The 22,262-nt window shown below is 29.2% G+C and overlaps 2 protein-coding genes across 10 annotated transcripts in view; one reads left to right on the top strand and one right to left on the bottom strand.

The window, feature by feature from the left end:
• The window catches only part of LOC127289563 (something about silencing protein 10), a 39,872-nt gene that overhangs the window by 13,054 nt on the left and 4,556 nt on the right, over nt 1–22,262 (top strand). The gene's annotated exons all lie outside the window — the stretch shown is intronic.
• LOC127289518 (plasma membrane calcium-transporting ATPase 3) overlaps nt 1,913–22,262 on the bottom strand; it is a 67,620-nt gene continuing 47,270 nt past the window's right edge. For 5 of the 9 annotated variants that reach the window (XM_051317513.1, XM_051317541.1, XM_051317501.1 and 2 more), the window contains one exon: nt 19,237–21,633. In XM_051317513.1, coding sequence (XP_051173470.1) covers nt 21,142–21,633 — 492 coding nt within the window. In that variant the 3' untranslated portion in view covers nt 19,237–21,141. Of the gene's footprint in view, nt 6,628–12,695; nt 12,765–19,236; nt 21,634–22,262 lie in introns of those variants that run through there. The other 4 variants (XR_007844194.1, XR_007844195.1, XM_051317521.1 and 1 more) reach the window with 3 other exon arrangements.

The following is a 22,262-nucleotide window of genomic DNA, read 5'->3' as shown; positions in this document are numbered from 1 at the left end:
TATCTAGTTTTTTTCGAATGCACAAATTGAAAACAATAAAAAGAAGTCTTTCGCGAATATCTACAGATAATGTATGCAGTGTATCGCAATAATATTCTTCTTTACACAAAATTACTTTATTACCCAATTGTTGTGATCCACAAATTTGAAGAAAAATTAAATTAATTGATCCATATTTTAATTGTGAAAGATTCATTTCTTTCCATTGGAAAAAATAAGCATATGTGATCAACTATTCAAAGTCGACAACAGACTATTGAGATATGTTGCATAATGTTATATCGCATCGTTTATATTTAGTTTTAATTTTTCAGAATGTGGTGAACTTTCTCTTGCGTTGAATTAACGTTAAAACATATCAATTGGTGTATCTATAATTATTCTTTCAAACCAAGTGTAAAGCTCCAGACAGAATGTATATAATCATTAATGTATAATCCCACTTATATTAACATCGGTTTCTCTTCGAATTCAGAAAATATAAAATTTGTAGGATTACTTTAATATCCTGTTTTACTGAGAGAAAATACCTTGTATTATCACAAACCTATGGAATGTAAAGAGGAGTCACGATAATCCATAACATTTAGTTGGCTCCTTATTAATTAAAAAAGGTGGAAAATGCAACCCGCATATGAAAATTCGTGCGCGTTCTTTGTGAAAATCTTGTATAAAAACGTCCACATTTGCCTGGAGAGTTCACTTCATATTTTGGTATCAGCACGTCTTCGTTACATACGAAATCTGGTACAAGCATTGTTACTCTGCTCGATTTCATACTCAAGTTCGACTTAGAAGAATTTCAAGTCAATTATTAAATAATTATTAAAAATAAAATATTATCTTCTAAGTTATTTTCTCATTTTTGGCACGTATCAGTATTTAAAACAAATAAAATATCACACTAAAAACGTATAGATCCAAATAGAATAAATTAATAGATGGGATAGGACAAACGGATAAAAAAGTAATAGATACGGATCGATAATGATAAACGAAATGTACAAATGTATATTTAAGGTAGGAATCAAATTTCGAATAGGCAAAAACTTTAAACAGAATTTTTTATAAACGATCATTATTTTTCTTAAAATTATTAACAAAAGTAATAGTACTTACAGTGTCTCTCATAAGAGCTATAATAATTCTTCAGTTAATACATAAGAGAGCTTGCTCTCACATTTTAACGAATATCACTGTCGGTGGATTACTTTACACAACATTTTCTTATATTTTCATTTTAAGATAACTTAATGTATTACATTGTTTTAAGTATTAAGTTCTACTTGCGGAAAAATTTAATTTACATTGTTATTTAAAAATCAAAAACTGAAAATTAAAAATTATGTTTAGTTATTTGTCTAGAGTTTGACAGAATTAAGTAGTTGGCTGTTACAATTGAGGAACCAGATCAAAAAACTCAATCTGTTATAGTGCGCAAATCCCTAGCTCAGCTGGAAACTGGCTCAAAGAAAGGACATCGAATGACGCGCAGATTAATTTTTTTTAATCGAGAAACTCAATTGAAACTGTTTAAGATAAGAACATTTGTAAGTTTATCAAGCCCATGTACAAGTTCCACTACGCCACGCAAATTTTTTGTTCGATTTTATGTCTAAATGAAATAATTCATTAACCTTGAAACTTAAAAAATGGTACAAACAGATGAAAAAGTTGTTATTTACACTTATTTTAAATTCACAAAATAATTTTTTTGTTAATTTTAACCTAAAATAACACAAATCAACTTTTTTATCTGCTTTTAAGATTCCTAAAGCTTCTATCAAAAATTTTTATTTCACTCAAACAATGAGATACGTCATGAAATTTTTTTTACCTAAAAGCCACACTTGAAACTTAGACATGACTTTAAAGAATATATTTGCTTAGATTTAATCAATTTAAAAGATAATTTGTTGCGAATGCATTTATTTTTCACTCAAAGTTCTCATGAAATTAACCGAACTACAACTTGGCAATTTCGCAGAGCCTTTGAGGCAATCTCAGAGTATATTTCGTCGTGTTAACATTCGCAGAGAGATTGACTCAACTACAAATCAGTTGACTTAACAAATTATTTTTATCAGTGTTGTTTTTTTTTGTTTCAATTTTATAGTATAATATTTTTAAAATTTCCCGTCTGTTTCGCCTTTTTGCAAAATCTTTAAATACAAATACATTTCAAGAATGGAAGCAAAATGTTTTATCATTAGTAAACGAAATTGATTGTAATTCTCATATCCTATATTAAAAATACAACAACTAATTTTTACAATATTATAGTTTTAATACTTATTACCTTACATCACCAAATATCTCAGGATATCCTAGGGGTATCGCTAGGACTTTCCTAGGACATTCTGAAGATATAGCGCTATGAGGATTATAGTCAAAATAATAAATTCTGATGATGAATGAAAATTTTCAATTAATGTTATATCCTCATGATTACGTAAGAATATAAAGTAAAAGGATAATATTTTATAGGTTTATATTTATTAAAAGAATAAATATAACATGTTACTTTAAGTACAAAAACATTATAAGTAAAATATTATTGGGTTCTGAGTTCAGAAGAAATTTAAGTTATTCAAGAACGAAATAAAGAGTTTTAGCCAAACTTAAATATTTAACGAAATTTATCATTTTAAAAGCACATCATTATATTCTAGGATTAAAAATATTTTTAGTTATTTAATTGTTTTAAATATTTTGCATTTTAAATACATGTAGGTTTTGCGTGAACATAAATCTGATACCCATACTGTTAGAAAAGTGGCTAACTTTAATATACAAAAAGGAAGCTACTTTTATAAATGTACATTGGACAGATACAATATACAAATACAAGAAAAATTACTAAATTCATTCAAATATATTTTCACGAATTCATGTATAAAAATTTATGCATTTCTGTATATGAACTTCTCTTCAACTATTACAACCCATGGCTACTCCAGTGGAGAATTCTATAGTATAAAAATTCATGTGTTTCTATATATGAAATATTTTTTAACCATTACAATTTACGGCTACCCTACTGAAAAATTTTATATGTAGGTTCCCATATAAAATCTTATTAAAAAAAATATATAGATGTCTGCAAAGATCTTTTTTATCTATTTAATAATTCCTTATTTTTGTTGTAGAATAAATTTTTTTGACTGTAAAACAGCTTTCAAATTTTTCAGGAACAATTGTCAAAATATTATGCTACTTAACACAAGGGAACTCTGCAAAAAAAAACTTTCATTTGATTTGCACAAAAATATCATTGCGGAAAATACATTTTGTCAAGAATGTAAGATGATATTAACTTGAAATTAAAAATATTTATTTATAAATACTATATTTTTTATAATCTAAAAATTAATTATGTAACTAACATTAAAAACTGAGAAACTTTCACAATTGGAAGCAGACAATTTTCAAACAATTGTTTGAAAATACATTGTGTAAATTACAATCTGTCATTACCGTGTAATTGTAAATCTAATAGAGTACACACTATTTTTATTTAATTTTTTATTATATTATAAATATTCTACATAAGGAAAAGTAACATTTTTGTACAAAAGGGGTCAGACTTAAATGTAAAATGTCAGCTCCATGGCATGTCATTTCGTTGATTGTATTCTTACCCAATTAACCTGAAAGTTTTCAGCAATACGTCGAGCTTGCAAAACTTATGCTTACAACTCGTAAGTTTGCAAAGCAAGCTTTTAGCAAGCTTAGTAGTTGAAAGGACATTTGCTACTGCAGGTTAATTGGGAATATGGGCAATTTTTATCGTTTCTAAACCAATATTTTTCAGGATAGTGGAAAGTTGAAAGTAATTATTCTCCTATCCGCTAGTAATATGCAAAAAAATTTCATTTTTTAATTACTAGCTAAAAGTGGCTTTAATTGTTATTAAAGGTAATCAAAAACAATAGTTTTTTTTGTACAGAAGTAAATGACATAGAAAAATACTGGAACAAGTTTGTCAAACAAATTTTAAACATGATTTACTGTGGTCAAATGATAATTTTTAAAAATTATTATCATTAAAGAAATTTCTGTATGTTTTTCTTACGGAACTTACACCCTACATTTCACGATATTATTTAGGAACCTTGCAGTAAACTTTGCAACTTTTCAAAATATCTAAGATACTTCGAATTCAACCATATTTTTAGAAATATTGCAACTATTTTAAATTTAAAATTGAAACAATTCTTTTTCTAAGTACTCATTTTGTTACATATATTACTGGTCGTTTATTACCACATAAATGAGTATTTATTTTTAGTTTTTGCATGTAAACTTTCTGTTTACCAGGAAGACGCTTTTGTAGTATCAACTAAATTTACTTGCTGTCTTCCTATAAACATGCTTACCGAACAATGTTCCGCAAAATTTCAACTTTGTTTCCTGAAAAATTTTGAGCTGTTTCAGAATAATTCTTTGAAAGACTAAATATGGAGGTCTACATAGAATTTTTCAATCGAGTGAGCTAATATATAAGCTACCTATATAATGAATGGAATTCCACTATATTAAACCATTAACGCGGTGTTCCACAGTGGCACTTTGTAAAAATGTCCCTCAACATATTTAATTTAAAAAGAAAAAGAGATTTTCAAAAAACGGTAATTCATCACAAAATCTGGAAAAATACCACATATCCTAAATTTCTGTTCTTTCAGGTATCTGATATTTTTCAGATTTTGCTAGAACTGTCCGAGAAATACTTTTCAAAATTAAATAAACAATAATTGGCGACTAGTTTTTTATAAAGTATTGTGGAACACCGTTAAGTGATTTTTTGAAAACAGCCCTATTTGTCATGTAAGTTATCTACTTTAATATGATACAAAGAACAATTTTTTTTAGGATTTTGTACCTGTAATGTTTTTTGTAATTTAAAGATTTTATATTATTATAAGGATATGAATATTAGTCAAGCCATGAGCTCTAATGTGTTATTATGTAAAGTACTCAAATTTTAGATACACTTTTAGATTAAATGTGCATGAAATTTCAACATATTTCTAACACTGTACATATTCTTTTAATAAAACACATAAAAGAATTTTTTTTATACATTACAATTTTAAATATCTCATACCTTATTTATAATCGCTATTATCTTACATATTGTGAAAAGTGTAAAAACTTTTTCTTTGAAAAGACTAAAATTTCTTCTGAACTGGCACTGTATATGTGCATTTTGTTATATTAAATATAAATTTAATTAAACACTTAACAATGAATAGTTGTTGAATGTAGGTAGTATATTAATAATTTGTTTCAATTCATTAAGTTATATTTTTGAACAATTTGAAAACATATTTCTTTGCTAAGTTATTAAACGTTTTACTACATAATTGTTAGAAAACAGTTGTTAAAAAAAGAACAAACAGAGACTTGATAAAAATTTAACTTGCGTTTGTTCTTTAATGTAATAAATCAGAAATATGCACTCCTTTCGTAATTTAGCTTTAATTGTATATTATTTGAAACGAAAACAAATATTACTAGCTTCATGAGCAAAAACAATTAGAAAATTACATAATATGTCGAGATCTACATTGTTTCTATTTTTAAAGGAAACATGTAGAATGAGTTAAAACAGATGAGTTAAATAAGAAGCATAAATATATTAATCCAACAACTTCCTTACATGAAGGAACATACATGTCAAAAATACTTAGAGAGCTCATTCATCCTCTCATTCTCATCTTTGTCGCAACATTAGGAATATTCATTAAGCACCACTTACTTCATTCTAGTGCTCACGTCCGACAATTCTTCGGACAATTGATTTAAATTTTCTGCATATGCGCTGTATTTGAAGAGGATCGAGGACGCGTTTAGTATTTCTGAACAAGTTTAATCTTAATATGTATATTTAAAACTAAAAATTCCATATTCGTAATTGATTGTTTGGAATATATATTTTAGAATCGATTTATAATTTTCTTAATACGTATTGCACGTAAAGCTAAATTTAACTCAAATAATAAAGATAAAATATGATTAGATAAAATTAAATCAAGAATGTAGAAAATAACTGACTAGAGAACAGGAAAGGCAGTGATGTATTGCTTTGGTATTTCAATTTATTCAAGTTGAGAACTTGCCGTTATTTGCGACGTAATTTAATTTTTAATATTAATTTTAATCAACCTCTCATTGTACAGAAATTCACATCTCGTGTCTTCGTTCCTCTCTTTTTTTGTAATTAATATAAGCTATTAGTTCCATATCCTTTATTTTCGTCTTATCCAATTTTTCGTAAAGGTATGACGAAATAATGCACGCAATTAATAGGGACTTGGTTGTCTCTAGGATACACAGGCTTCGGAACACTGTGATTTTAAAGGACGGGTTCTCACCTCTAATTTCGTTATCAACTTATTTTTAGACTGCGGTTTCAGTATGACTGTGACTTGATAGACGTTCGACGTCAATTTCAGGAATAGTTAATTCATCAGGTATATTGTCAGCGTATTCGATACTACTTGTCTGCGAAATTCGCTTATTTAGTGACGACTGCTTCCTAAGGACTTCAGCGAGGGTTGTACTGCTATGTTCGCCATAGCGTGCATCTAGGCCTTGCCGGAATGCATTCACTACACGAATCTGTAAACCATTTTTCAATGTTAAACATTTCACTTTTATTAATACAAAACGAGACAATAATCGTGTTAGATGAAAATAAGGATTAGAAAATATGAGCAGAATAAAAATATTTAATTGAATAAGTTAACCCTTAGCTGACACTGTAGGTGATGGTCCTACCTTTTTCGACGTAAGTTATTAATTTTCGACTCCTAATTTAAAAAAAGATTTTTTACACCGCAGATTAAATGTATATCGTTGGGAAGAAAAATGCTCCAGCATTTCAGACACAAACATCTGAAGAAGTGTACAGCTAAGTGTTAAAAAAAGGCCAAACTTAGGATACAGCTTTAATATTGAAGATAATCGTGTCAAATGAGAAAAATTACTGAGAAAAATGGAGTTTCAATCTATAATTTAAACTAAGGATTATAAAATCTCCAATCTTGTCAAAATTAATATCATTTTGTTTTTACTATTAATTAATTTAATTCTCATAAATCATTTTTCTCAGTTTTGTATAACATTTAAAAGAAAAACCTCTATTTCTGTCATATAATATACCCTTTTCTTTGGATTTTTATTTCATTGACACATGTTAGCAATTGACACGATTTACCAGAAAAAGTATAGTAATATTTATGCCGATCTCTTATAGAAGACAGCTGTATTACAAAATAAACAAACAAGCACGTGAAGGCAATACCAAAAGCTCGACAACGTTTCAATGTTTGTTAATGAAAACAATTAAACATGAAATTAAAAATAAACGACATAAGCGTTGAAGCCCAATGCAACAATTTTTTTAATACCACAGTTTTTTAAATTGCATATAATATAGTAAAGTAACTGCAAGTTGCAAGTGCATTCCAGACGTAAAGCAATTACCATAATGTTGTTAAGCAGTTGCAGTCATGTCTCAATTCGGGCTTCAGTCGCTGTTATAAAAAAAAATTCTTCTTGTTAATAGATTAAAATTGTCTATCATTTCATGCACGCGTTGAGTAGAAAGGAATGATCGGCATGTAAATGGTTAGATAATTTATTTCACAATGAAGAAATATAAAAGATACAACTTTTTGTACCTTAAAAGATTTTAGTGATCAGAAACTGAAATTTGTCAAATAAAAAAAAATTTCTATTGTGTAAAAGAGGGGAAATCGCTTCCTATAACAAAAACAATTCATAAATATATTTTATGAAAATTGATAAAGCGACTAATAGGTCCAGAATTTCTAATTAATATTTTAGGGTGACGCACACCCCAACGCAATATTAAACTGTTTCTGGTGAAAACTTTATTTCATTTGACAAATTTTATTGCTAATCATTGAGATCTTTCAATGAAAATAAAACATACATATTGAAAGATTAAATTGATTAATTTTCTAAGGTCCTCAAGATCAAATATAGTTACAGGACCTCGTCACAGTGCTTTCGAGACTAAGAAAAAATTCTTTTAAAATATGTTAAAATTTGTTACAAAAGATGTAACTATATCTACAATGTTATAAATTCTATTTAATAGAAAAAGTATGCCACTTGATATTCATAAGAAATTACATGTAAACGAATGGAAAAGAGTTTATATGAAATTTCTATGATAGATAGTCTAAACCTAAGCTACAGCAGAGAGGAAGATTCAATAAAATTATTAATTAATTTCAAAATAAATTTACAGATTAAGCAAGTCGTTCTGGTGATGTGAATTCAACCATTTAAATAAATGAATAAATAAAATAATTCTTTACGGTCCCAGATTTCAGCAGCATATTCAACCTTGAAGTGAAGTAAAGTATTGGAAAAAGATATTTCGAAAGGCTTAAACAATTATGTTTAAGTAAATATGCAGAATTCAATTAATACTTAATAAGACAGTAGGTATTGTCACGTCACGTTTTAAAATCAATAATATATTCACGGCGGTAGTCTGATTTTCTAACAAATTCAATATTTCCAAAAGTATACCTAAAGAGGCAGGAAACATTTATGACCTAATAAATTGTCTCTTTTTTCTTTTCACGCTTTTAATAAAAGTAATGTGTAACCCTAAGGTTGAAACCAAATTTAGATAAGATCAGATTTTATATGATTTGGGAGCATTGTTCCTCCTACCCACTTCAATAAATTTTGCCTATTGTCTTTGTGAAAATTCTGTATAAAAAAGACCACATATGCCAGGAGAGTTCAGTTCAGATTTTGGTACCAGCACGTCATCTTAAACGAAATTTTGAAAAAGTACTGTTACTCTGTTCGATTTCATACTCAAGTTCGATTTAGAAGAATTTCCGAGTCAAGTGTTAAAAGTTTCTACATCAAGAAGAACTCATCCAAGTATTCAAGGACCTGACTTCCCATAATATTTGGAAATCATATTTACTTCCTTTTCTGGAAGAATTTCATTGTTTGGGTCTTCTTCACGGCTAATTGAACTCCGGACCTGTGGTCATTACCTGGTACCAGACATTCCTGCTCATAATTAGGACACAGCAGTGGTCCTTTTTTACACATCTTACTCACAAATTTTAACGATTTACATTTTTATTCCTAAATCCTTCATCACCACTTGTAAAAAATAGTAGTAACCTTTACATTCCTTGCTGCAGTGGAATGTTGACTTCCTATTTCTTTCAAGACTGGTTGCTTCAGGATTCTCTCTCTCAAAGAACAATTTTTTATAACTTAAAACATTTGTGTCTAAATAAACTTGTAACCCTGTCATTTTTAAATTCTATATTCTCTTTCTTACCTGTACCCTTAGCTCAGAGCCTTCTGCTCTGTAAATGAAATAGGATAATTGAATCACCGAGCGGACATAAATAAAATAAAATATTATTTCATTAGTTATTTTCTCTATTTGAGACGTATTGATAATGTAACTTAATTACAGATTCACGTCCGTCTTCCATTTTTTCATTTTCCAGTTCCGAAAAATGGATAGCAAAAATTTTGATGGTAGAAAGAAATATTTTATCAGATAACATCATTATATGCTACTGACTGTAATATACTATCATATCAGTTTAACGGCTCCCACGTTTCTACCAAGTTTCAATTAAATTAAACGAATAAGTTCGAGAGTGTTTTTAATTAATTTGAAATAATGGACGATTTTGTGCAAAATATTTTACTGTACCATCGAATTTTTATAATCTTTTTATAGTAATAGTGTAAAAATTAAAATATAAACGTGAGAATTTAATAATTAAATGAGGTTTAAAATGAATCAAACTTTTAACTCATTAAAAACATTACGGGTCATAGATAAGATTATGTCGTAGTATCTTTGATCTGTTGTAGTTTTTTTCCCTCTTTAACAAGACGCTCAATTCAATATAAATAATTTCTAGATCACTAAATCAAACATATTCCATAATTAATCTGCAAGCTTTGAATTATTTACCTCCAAGGCTCAGGAAATATCTGTTTATTAATAAAATGTTCGCTTGTGAAAAAATATTGAACTTAAATCTTAAGTGAATTTTGTGCGGCAATATTTGCATAAAAATTCAGTTTAGTATTTACTTACATGAGGACATTTTAATATTAAATAGATATTTCACTAGCTTCGCAGGTGAATATTTTGTAAATTACAAATCATTTCAGGAACTATTTAGTTTTTATTTTCCATGATATTATAAAAAGGTGCTGTACAGATGACTTTTGTTGAGTTTAATTTCATAACTAGTTACTGGTTCTGAGCTTGGTTGGTGATTTTTTTATATGATGAACCCATTATAGTCTAGGAGTCAGGCACAGATTTTTCAGACCAATTTCCTCTAAGTCGATAATTCGTGAAATACTTAAGAAAGGTGTGACATGAAGCCTCGTGAATATACACGTCATGTCTTAAAGAAAAGGGCAGAAGCCTTATGGGATACCAGGATCCATGTAAGACTATACTCCTGATGTCCATTGCCTACTATTTAAGTTACTTTCACGCAAGTTACTGCGGGAATGGAAAAACGCTTCTGACGACATAGAATTTCTTGTGATGCCTTCTTTTTTTCCTCCACAAGATAGCTAATGTCTAGAATGCAAGAAGAGGGTGCCTAATGAAATGGCGAAGCAGTTATAGTTACAGTCGTATTGGCCCCGGTAACACCTTAGCTGGAGTAGAAGTAAGTTAGCGTGAAAATTAATCTTCATCCGGATCACTGGGTTGGACTCTTGGTGGCAGTGGTTAATATCCCACATCGCTTGGGTTAGAGGCTGATGGAAGTGGACGATTCTTTGGGTGCTTTAGCGTCATCGGAGTCGTTTTAGTCTCTAGGTCTCGACATGTGAGTTCTGGTCTCAAATCGGAAAGCGACCTGCATAGCCGTCAGGGATTGGAAAGGTCCCGGTCAAAACCGATGATCTGCAAGGTTCTTACCAGCCTTGTGAGAATCTGACCAGAACATCTGGTTCATCGACGTTGGCCGAGCATATATCGGCCCTGCGACCATGGGGTCCGTGTAGGTATACCTGTACAAGGAGATTTCGAAACGTTAAACTTTAAGGCTATATACTCATTTTCAGATTCGTTTCTAATTTACTCTTAGTGTATTTGTAGGTCTGTCGCTGCCCAACCCACCGATGCTAGGGCAGCTGACCTTCACGAGGCTTCATGACACAACTTTCTTAAGTATTTCACGAATTATCGACTTAGAAGAAATTGTTCTGAAAAACTGTGGCTGTCTCCTAGATTAATAATAAAAGTTATACAATTGATGATGTTCTGATTGTTAAAATCGGATTTAAATTTTTGATAAATCCGAAATGTTACGGACTAATGAATAAGGTTTTCACACAAACCGATTAAGTTTTTTTATCGAACTGATTTTAAACTGCCTTCGTATAATTTCAGAACTAATACAGCTCCACATGTTACAGAAAACTATTATTCTTTGCATTTTACTGCAATAAATTGGCTTCATCAAATGATCTGACAACACGGTGATAGTATAAACCGTCTTCCGTGTAAAAATCTGTCAAATTACATAATGGGACATATAGTAAGTAATTTAAGTATCAGAAAATATTTTGTGCGGCAATTGTCAATTAAATTTAACAATTAGATATGTTAAATCTGTAAAATAAAGTCAATGCATATAGTAATAATAATGTAGAATAGATTTAGCGTCTACATGTTAAAATTTTTTATAAAATGATATTAACATATTTTTACAATAATGTATACCACATAAAATATTTACATGCAAAAATATCAATAGCATCTCATATAAAAAGGTTTGATTTATAGTATAACCTTATAAATAAATGCAGTATAGACATTAAATTATCGTAAGTAAATATAGTAAACTGTTTCATGCAACAGGAAAATTTTTTAAACAGTATTGCATTCCAATTCAATAGCGCTAAAGCAAGTAGATTAGCACAAAATGTGACAAATACTTTGAAATTTGTTTAAAATATAATAATTTTTAATATCAGTTAATTTTTGACACTAAATAGTACTTTGCCTTCTAGTTGCAAAACGCAGAGCTGCTTCGCAATCAAAGAAAATAAAGCATCAGCTAAAAACATTCACGTAAAACATAATAATACAAACGCAATTAGCCGTAAATGTAAATCAAAAATAAATCATAAAATATTAAGGTAAATGTTAGAAATATCACAATCGGCAAATAGATTTTAGATTAATCTGAAATTTTATAAAATTAATTGTACAATAATTAATATCTTCCTGTGAGTATTGATATCTAAGTAAAATTTCATTGTTTTACTTCAAACCAATTTTTTTAATATTGTATAATTTTTAATAAACATTTTGATGAAAGGACATTGAAGGTTGACCGTAAATCTTTAGAAACAAACCTGATATAAATTGACTTATTAAATTTTTGAAATCTTAAAATAATCTTTAGTATTTAAATTTCTTTGATCCAAAACAATAATTTCAAAAAATTTCAAATTAATCTAAATACTATTTGCAAATTGTGATATTCCTGATGTAATGTTATTCATATGATAACAAAAATTTACGATGAAAGTCAATAATAAATAATTAAATAAATAGAAAATGTTGAAAATGCAAAGAAGAGAAAGATAGAGCTGAAGTATGAGAGCAAGAGAGGAGCGCTTACAGCTTGGTCAGTCGAGCTCTTGCTGTAGGGTACCGGTATCAAACGTTCCTGCAACTCGCCACCAATCACCTTCAAGAGCAAAGGGTTATATAGTTGTTACAACAAATTGAAGCAATAATAGATTAAGAAGACACCACTCGCTCCAAAATATAAATGGGAAATTCAAAAATAGAATTGTAGTACATTTTTTAAAATTATTATTCTTAATTTTTAATTATCAGTTATAAATTAGGAAATTCTAATGACAATTCTAATATTCGTATGTACTAAAATTATTAAACACGAAAATTCAGGGACTTTAACCTTTTAATTGTGCTTACAGCTGCATGAAGAGAAATCTGTTACCTTCATCGTACAAAAACTCTTTGTGTTTTTATTATACTTTTTGTGGCAGAGATGTACCTAGGTGATGTAGAATTATACAAAATTTGTAAGAATTAATCGGTTCCACGTAAAAAGTGCATCGGTTGATTTGAATTATTGTATTGTAAAGTAAAAGTCTAATAGCACAACACACCTCTTGTACAACAAGTAACAGATTTTTCAATGTAAATGTTACACCTTTAGAAGTGAATTTACCCAAGAGCAATTTTAATATTGAGATAATAAATAATAATTGTAAATAATTAAAAATTGCACTAATCTTTATAAATTGACCAACTTAAAAAAATTACATATTTATTTTTTAATAAAACGGAAATAAATATTTTTAAATATAAACAGTTTAGTAACTAAAGCGAAAACAAATAATTTTAATTTATTAAATTATTTATAATTTACAAAAATTCCCAATAGCATAAGCTGCCAATGTTGCTCCTGTATAAATACTTTCCTGTTAAAAATTACTACGAAAAAATAAAGTATGCTTTTTACTTGTTTTAAATTGCTGCATCGTTAAAGAATGGGTTATAATAATTCGAGTGGTGTTTAAATATTTTGTCAAAATATAATACATATAAAGGTTAGGAACTGACAAAAGTAGATTTAGACAGATAGATAGAACAATAGAAAAGAATTTCATAATAAAACATTGATTTAGATATACATAAAAATTCATATTCTATCAGAATAAATTTGTTTTCTGTATCGGATCTTCCGTCACTAAGTTCTGTGTTTGATATTTTTCTGAGTGCCGATTATCCAACAGAAAAGCCCTAATAAATGAAAGGTCAGTGACATTTTTACCCAAGTAATTTCATAAAACTTAAAATTATTCGGGCATTCTGCACCCCTTGTGATAAAGCGTTACGGATTGTGCAAGGGTGATGATTATCTGTTTTTAAATGTTATGGTATAGAAATTACTTTTTTTATAAGTAGATTTGTTTATTATCAAATCTCATGCAAATTACTAAACACATGTTACTGCAAACAACCAGAACAAAGTCGTGAAGATTCGTGATTTTAAATTTAAACCAAACTGTTAATATATCTGTCGTTTATACCATCATATCGTTCGAATATTTAAGATATCCTAGAGACATCTATCTATTTCCTGCAGTTCGGATATCTGTAAGATGCGCTAGAGATATATATGTCGTAGGCAAATTGAAGAATTCGTTATTTAGTTAAACGCCTTGGCAGTAAGCTAACCGTTGCTAAATAGACGAATTGATTTGTTAAATTCATTTACTTCTAAATAGTAAACAAAATCATGTAAATTCTTGGTAGACCTTGTCGTGGAGGCGGGGCTTTACACTAAAAGACATCCAGAAACCAAGATGTCCAAGGTAAGGAGAAAAGAGATATGGAATCAAAGGTTTAAGTAAAGACTTTTACGGTAAACAGTGCTGCAGTATTGGACACCTTGTGTACTGCAGCATCCAATGCCACAAGGAGGATGGACATAATTTCTTGAGGTTACCCAGGTCCACTTGGAAATAAAGGAGGAAGCGTTTCTAGTGGCAGTAGCGAAAGAAGTTTGATGTCGTCTGATCTGGACGAGACAATCGAAGATGAACGTCAGAAGTGTTATGCAAGAGAAAGCTGAGTGTCTTCAGAGGATCAAAGAGGAAATCGCTAAAGATGGTAAAGTCTTGCGAAGTCCAGAAGAATGTCAACATGACTATTAAAGACGGACTTAAAACTCTTCAGGATCTTGTCAGTGAGGCCTATTTACTATTTGCAGTTGATGTTCTTCTATTCGCTGATTAGCCAACTGTCTAATCTATTCAGGTAGAAGAATTTATACTTTTATCAAATCCATTCGTCTATTTGGTTCTAAGTGCCTATGCGTTTAGCTAAATAACGTATTCTTGTATTTGCCTACGATGTATATAACATAAGTTATCAGAACCTCCGGATATCCCCAAGAAATACATAGGATATCTTGAATAATCAAATACTAGGATGCAGTCGTATGTGGGCATAAAGCAGAAAACCACGAGTGTGGCAGAGAGTACCAGATTTACGCTTTACGTTCACATGGGAATGCATCCGCATTAGGCTAACTGTCAAATAGTATAGACTTCAACATCGCGCACAAAAATGTTTATAAATAAGATAAGTTCGTGAATGTCACTATTAGGGGCTTGTTTTTTTGATAAAGGATAAATACCTAAACAGCACAAGTCATTGCAATATTGAATCAACAATGATACAATTTAATTGATGTGTACCTAGAATCAATATTGCAGAGCTAAGTGCAGATAGTATTGAAAACTAAACTTGATGTGCAACGTGAATATTAAAAAGTTATTGTTACTTTAATTCGGCTAGTACAGATTCAGTAAAATTTTTTATCTATTTGAAAATTCAAATTCATTTTATTGATGGAAAACCCTCAGCCCAATTTCAACGCAGATAACACGATAGGCAAATTCCCTAAATGATGTCACATGTTTTTCAGAAAACTTTAACCGCCTCTTCCTTTGTCAAGTCTTTAATCCCTTCTTCCTCTTAAAAAGTGACATCTTTTATGGAAGCCGATATATTTGTCAGAAAGTTTGCCCCAAGTTTTGTTGCGAACTTTCTGTAAAATGTAGTGCTATTTGGAAATATTATGTATATATGTTACTTATTTACAGTATATCATTATTATTTTCATTGTAATAATTATGTGAATGGAACAATCAAGGACGTACTGAAAAACCTTCATATCTTTATCGAAGAAGCTAAAGCTTAGAATTTAGCAGCTAAGAAATTAGCTATTGACATAGGAAATTCTTTATCCAATACAATACCTTCCGGCATTCCCAAACTAGTTTTGATTCTATAATCGGATTACTCAAGACGTTTAAAGCCGCCTGACTATCAACACAAATATTAATTCTTTTGCCTAATTTTTCTTTTTGAAGACAAATCATCAACTGGCTTAAAATCCACCAAACAACTGATGCATGCAGAAACCTTGGCCACAGGACCATACGATAGAGCCATTGAATCATATCTCGTTTTAGACCCCAAGATGATCCAATTGCCCTCCTGCAAACCCAAAGGGCAGTGTAAAGAGTGAAGGTCTACTCTTCTAAGGGGACTTTCTTTAAGAAAGTTATCAAGATAGTCGAAACTATGAATGAGGTATAATCAGTGGATTTAAAAGGCACAATTATGATCCGCGACTTGGATTAAATTATCCAAGAACAAGATAGAAAACAAGTGGCGGTTCTTAAACCCTACTATTGAGGGATGAAGTTCGCAGTTGTTGTCTTTGACGAAAGAAAGGTGAGCAAAATTAGAAGGAATAAAAATTTGATTTAGATGCTGATCTATGATCATTGATTTAAAAAGGGGAAAATCATATATTGTAAATTAAACTGAATATTAGAAAATCAAAAAAGTTTGACGAAATGATAAATAGGAATAACGTCGTAAGTAGTGGAGGATCCAATATATATACTACAAATAAGTAACATAAATATATATATCAAAAGAATACAGACTTCCTATTCTTCTGATTAACTAAAGTATCTTGTGTTTAACTTGTGACAAAAAATGCAATTTGTTCTAATCGACAACGCATAATTTTTTGAAGGGAATTGAAAAATGAAATATGTATTCTTTTTGAACAAGCGAATTTTAAAAGAATAAAATTTTTAACGAGTAAATTAGAAATATCTAGTTCTTTTAATTAACAGCAACAGATTTTTAGGAATGTATTGAAAGGATTAAACATTAAGAGAGTAGATTTAAAATCCTCATAATATTGCATACTATTTTTTTAAAAACGGTCACGGTTCCACAAATCCCAAAAATAATAATTCTCGGGATTTGTGGAATTAAACACTTTTGTAAAGAAGCTTTTATAGGATCTTCAAAAGGAACCTTTGTTTCTATGTACGTTTCTGTTAAGGTACATAGATGTAGTTTCTTGTTAGGGTTCCTATAAAATCTCTTTAATGGGCATTTCAAAGAACATATACAAGTCCTGTTTATCAAATTACTATCCTGTATATGTTTCTGTAAGGAGATTCTTAATTGGGTATAAGGGAATTCCTAGATATAATGCGGTGTCAGTTTGGAATACATAGGATGCTTCGTAGATATAAATGGATATCGTGGTAATGTAAAGGTGGTTTTTAAAATCTAATTTAGAATTTATCGTTAAAATTATAAAATTACGAATACGAAATTCAAAATATTAGATTTAAATATTTTATGGTATATTAAATATTATATATCATTATTGTATTAAGAAAAATATTCTGATAATCATTTCTCACAAGCGGAGAAATTAACCAATCGCAATCGAACTGGTAGTTCGTGAAAGTCACGTGAAAGTGCAAGTGTCTCCATCTCAGTTAAAACATCGGTAAGTCCCTCGCTCTTTACAATTTTTTATTTCCTCAACCCATTCTTTTATGTGTGACTTACAATTTTTAACAGTGTCTATATCAATCTTAATCGGGGGTTTTTGTGGTCACTGATTTACCTATTGCAGTAAATGAGAGACTTGGCAATCCAATGGGAAATTGTCATGGCTTACGATTAGTTTGATACTTTTTTACCAGTTAATTTTTTCACTAATTGAAACAGTAAAACTGTTCATGTATAGTAATTGAGTATAGATGTTATTTCGATTTGACATTTTTAGCTTTAAATCGCTTATTGAGTTATACATTAACTGTATAGTTAAGTTTATATTCACTATTATGTTTAATGAAAATCACCTTTTTAAATTGATGTGAGCGCGCGCTTCAGGACAGCTCAAACGCGAAAAAATTGAAAAAACATAAATGATTGTATGTTGTGAAAAGGGAAAGTAAGGATTTTGATTCAAATGGATTTTTAAATTATAAATAATAACGAATTTAACTCACCTTGTACTTCTTACACTCATTTTTTGTCATACGTCATACCTGTTACTGCTTCTAAAGCATCGTGTCAGACTATAGTTCCTCAGTATGTTCTCTAATTTTTTGATTTCAAAGATTGTAATAATCTCTGTTTTAAAAGTACCTATGTATTGAACTTGCAAGTAACAGAAACCTTTTTTTCATTATAGAATAAAATTTCTTCTACGCTTGGAGGTTTTTTCTTTTTCCTAGTAAAACAACAAAATAAACAACTAAAAAGAAAAATAAATATAATTATATACATCTGTTTAAAAATAGTTAATAGTTAATAGTAGTTTTTAATCTGCATGTCAAATAAAAATTTAGAACTTACTTAAGACCCATTTTTGTTTGTATCTTCTGTAATCTTAGTTGATTCCCATTTCAGTTCCCCTAAACTTACTATCTTATAAAATGATCTATTTAGAACCCTGTTAATATGTCAAATTTCATTGGAAAAAAAAATTTTGGTTAATGCATCGGGTTTTAAAAATTACCCTTATTTTTTACAGGAAAAGTAATTAATAAAACTTAACAATGCTGGTTAATTCATTCTCGATATTCCATCTAGTACCTTAAAAATTCCAGTTGATAAAATTCAAAAAGTGCTAAAGTGCAGGAAAAACGTGAAATTTAACACAAGGTGTATGTTGTTTGACATTTTTATTATCGTTATGTTATTAATTTTCTGAGAGCGTTAAATATAAAAAATAGACTATGGAGTAATCAAAGTTCGTCACCAATATCACGAATTTAATGGTCGGTAGAGATTAAAGATGAAATTATTAATTAAAAAAATTACTTTAACAAATAAATAATATAAAACATAAAAGAAATTTTTAAATTTAATGATAAAAATTATTTCAATAAAAAATAGAATTTATTAAATTTGTAAATTATCTTCATTTACTTTTTATAGTAAAACTTGAAAATTTTCCTTAAATTTTGATATCTATAGTATAATCCTAAGAAAAATTTTAAATTATTATATTTACTCTTTTACAGGGTTCAGGGATTGAGAATTTAACTTTTAAAATATTATTGCTTTTAAAATTTTGAAATATCATGAGAAACTACAAAGCCCCATCAATCTGAATTTTTTTCTGTAGACTATTTATAATAATATCTAGTCCGGAATAAAAAATTATTGAAAATATCCCAGTTTTTATCTAAACTCTTCCATTAAATAAAAATCTGCTATAGATATCAGCTCCTTTGATATTAATCTGCAATAAATAAATGAAGAAGAGGAAAAATGTAGAAAGAATGTAAAAATCAAATTCAAATCTATTTTTGATTAAGAGTTTTTACAACGATGTTAAAAAGAAGTCCATTTCTTTCGCTTTAATATAGTATATATGAAACACTTTTTACAAGGTTTGCAAAGATAGCAGAATGTATTTGTTAAATTAAGGAAGTCAGTTGCAACAAATTTTCCATCCTAAATGTAACGAATTACTTAAATATTTTTTATTTTTTTAAATAAAAGTTTTAAAAGAGAAATATAGACAAGCAATGAAGATAATTTTATTCGAACAATGTCCAGACTCTTTATTTATCAGGACATCGGACATACTATCATAATTTAAATACTAATTTTTTTTTGAATTCTATAGTTGTAAAACAAATGTAATTGTGAATTTCGGCGACTTGTAACAATATAACTTAACATTAAACTAAAATATGATTAACAACAGTTGTTAAGTAAAATGTAATGCATCTGCATACCTCATTTATTGTATGCAAATGCACATATGTTAACGTTGTAAACTTTAAAATTATATTAAACGAAATAAAACTTACATTACCAAGCAAAATTAAAATGTTTTCTTTTTGTTTCTCATTTCTATGGATTTTTATAGATTATTTTTTTTACAATTTATCAGTGTCGTTAACCTCATAAAATGCTTTGATTTAACATTTAAATATTAAATAAAATTGCAAACATTGCAATGGCCAAATATTTAAAAATTTTATTTTTTTAGTTTTGCCTCTATGAGCCCCACTGATGTTGATATTTTAATATTTAAAAAACGAAAATTTAACTTATAATTATTAAAAAGTAGAAACAAGATTGATGCTTGTTGCTAAGTACACTTGCGACGAAAAGTAATATATAATAATAATTTTTTTAACAAGAGGGGAAAGAATCATGTAGACACATGTTAAACAGTAATAATTCTTAAAAGTAGTTTAAAGTACAAGAATATACAATTGTTCCACATTTGACGAATTTTCCCCTTACTATCGTCTCGTTCCCCCAAAGTTAAAGATATCGTGTAAATTTGATTAAAGACTATGCAACAAACAAACATTTTTTAATAGTAGCAATACAATCGCAATCTTTAATATGATATGACATAAATATGACTTTAAGAATGATTATTACTAATAATCACATTTTGCAATCGATATCAAATCCACAAGCAAACAAGCAAAGCAGGCAAACAAGCAAAATATTTGAAAAGAATTAAAGGGATTTGAACGTGCAAGCAGATTAATGTTGTCAATTAGTCATTAGTGTTTCTTTTTGGAAAATTAAGCCAACAATATTAAAATACAATATGAGTATTAGGGTTATCCAACCACAGATTTGGTTTGACTCAATATTGTTCGTTTTACTCTTTCATCTGTTATTTTTCTAAAAATAAGTGTTTCGTGCATTAATCGTATTTAAAAGAAAATACGTTACAGGGGATAAACCTGTATGTGATTGTGTGAAAGTTTATATTATAAGCCCATTCACCAGATGAGCCATTAACAAACATGAACTCGATTCTCCCTGTGTATAATAAAAAGATTTAAAATAATTCGAATATTGAGAAATTATGATCGCATAATGCGGTCCAGGTAGTGCTGGTTAGTCTGATTTATTTTGTTAACAGTTAATATAATGATGTCGAAAGCGAAACTAATTATTCGTTTTAAAAAAAAATGAATGTATTTAGAAGCAAAAAGTATTAGAGAAGAGATAGAAGAGAGGGAGAGAAATGATGACGGAAAAGAAGTCGACCTCAAGAGGTACGAGACGAGGGTGAGGAGCACAATTATATGTTAATTAAGAATTTAAATATTAATCCAAGCATGAAAATTTTCAGAAGATCATTTTATAAAGATGAAAATAATTGGAGTTTCAGATTGTTCATCGCGAAATTCTAAAAGACGTTTCCATTTTTAAATGCTTGTCTCGTGCACGAGTTTAGGCATTTCGGGAAGGATCAAATTACTGGAACTAATTCGAAATGAGTGGACTGTATTATCCTCATTAACATTCGTGTGACTGGGGCTCAAAGGCTCACTGAAAATATTATTGAATCTATTGCTATTGGCGGTGGAATTATGATGATTATACGCTATGCCACTTCCAGGAACGTGCAGCAGTAACGGTGAAGCTGGACTGTTGAGTGTTGGTACTCTGGATCCCCGGTTGTTGACTTCATTTTCTTGAGATTTGTCGACAATAACATGGCTTCCTTTATGAAAGAGCTTGGAGACATTCAGCGCGTTATTTGTCGGGTCTTCGTCAATGTAAGTGAAGTCAGATAATGGTCGGGGTCCAGTGTGACTGCGTGAACTGCGCATACTGTGTAAGCTGTGTAAACTATGAACAGAGCGACGCTCCTCCAAATCTTCCAGAGTCGACTTGAAAGCTCTGATTACTCGAAGCTGTAAAAATAGGGAAGGGTGTTCTATCAGGAGGCAAGGAAGCAAGCTAGTAACACACAAGCACGCCGTTTCTATTTCTTTTTTTTCATTTCGTTTTCATATTTTATCATAACAAAATTTATATTATTTATTCTCTCTATTATTGTGCACGTTTATAAATCTTACAAGCAATCGTTACTGATACACACATTCCACTTACCTACAGGTAACCAAAGTGAAACTCATTTTGCAAAAATTTTGTGAGTAACAGTAATGATTAACTTATCTCAATCTACTAAGAAAAGTTAGCTTCAAATCCTAGGAGTCATTATGTCAGTCAGACTCATGTTTCCACAATTGACATGATGGTACTCCTAGGATAAATGATTTATTTTAATCCTTCCAAAAAGTGCTAATGTAATTCTGTAATATACCAATTCACCAATATATCAAACTTGAATTAAAAATTTTGATGGTATTGTAGAAATTATAAGATTTTAATTTATTTTGAGTTTGAATACACACCTGACTTAAATTATTATCAATACTTGCACAATTGGAACATATTGTTTCCATTTAGAAATGGTCCGCGTCAGTCCTAATTTTATAATTCACCTTTTTTATTTAAATTACAAAACATCATCCAGAAA

The sequence above is a fragment of the Leptopilina boulardi genome, unplaced genomic scaffold (assembly GCF_019393585.1).
Source record: "Leptopilina boulardi isolate dan_hultmark-lab unplaced genomic scaffold, ZJU_Lbou_2.1 LbouV2_123, whole genome shotgun sequence".
Lineage (NCBI taxonomy): Eukaryota > Metazoa > Arthropoda > Insecta > Hymenoptera > Figitidae > Leptopilina > Leptopilina boulardi.
This window is presented reverse-complemented; position numbering and strand designations above follow the sequence as displayed.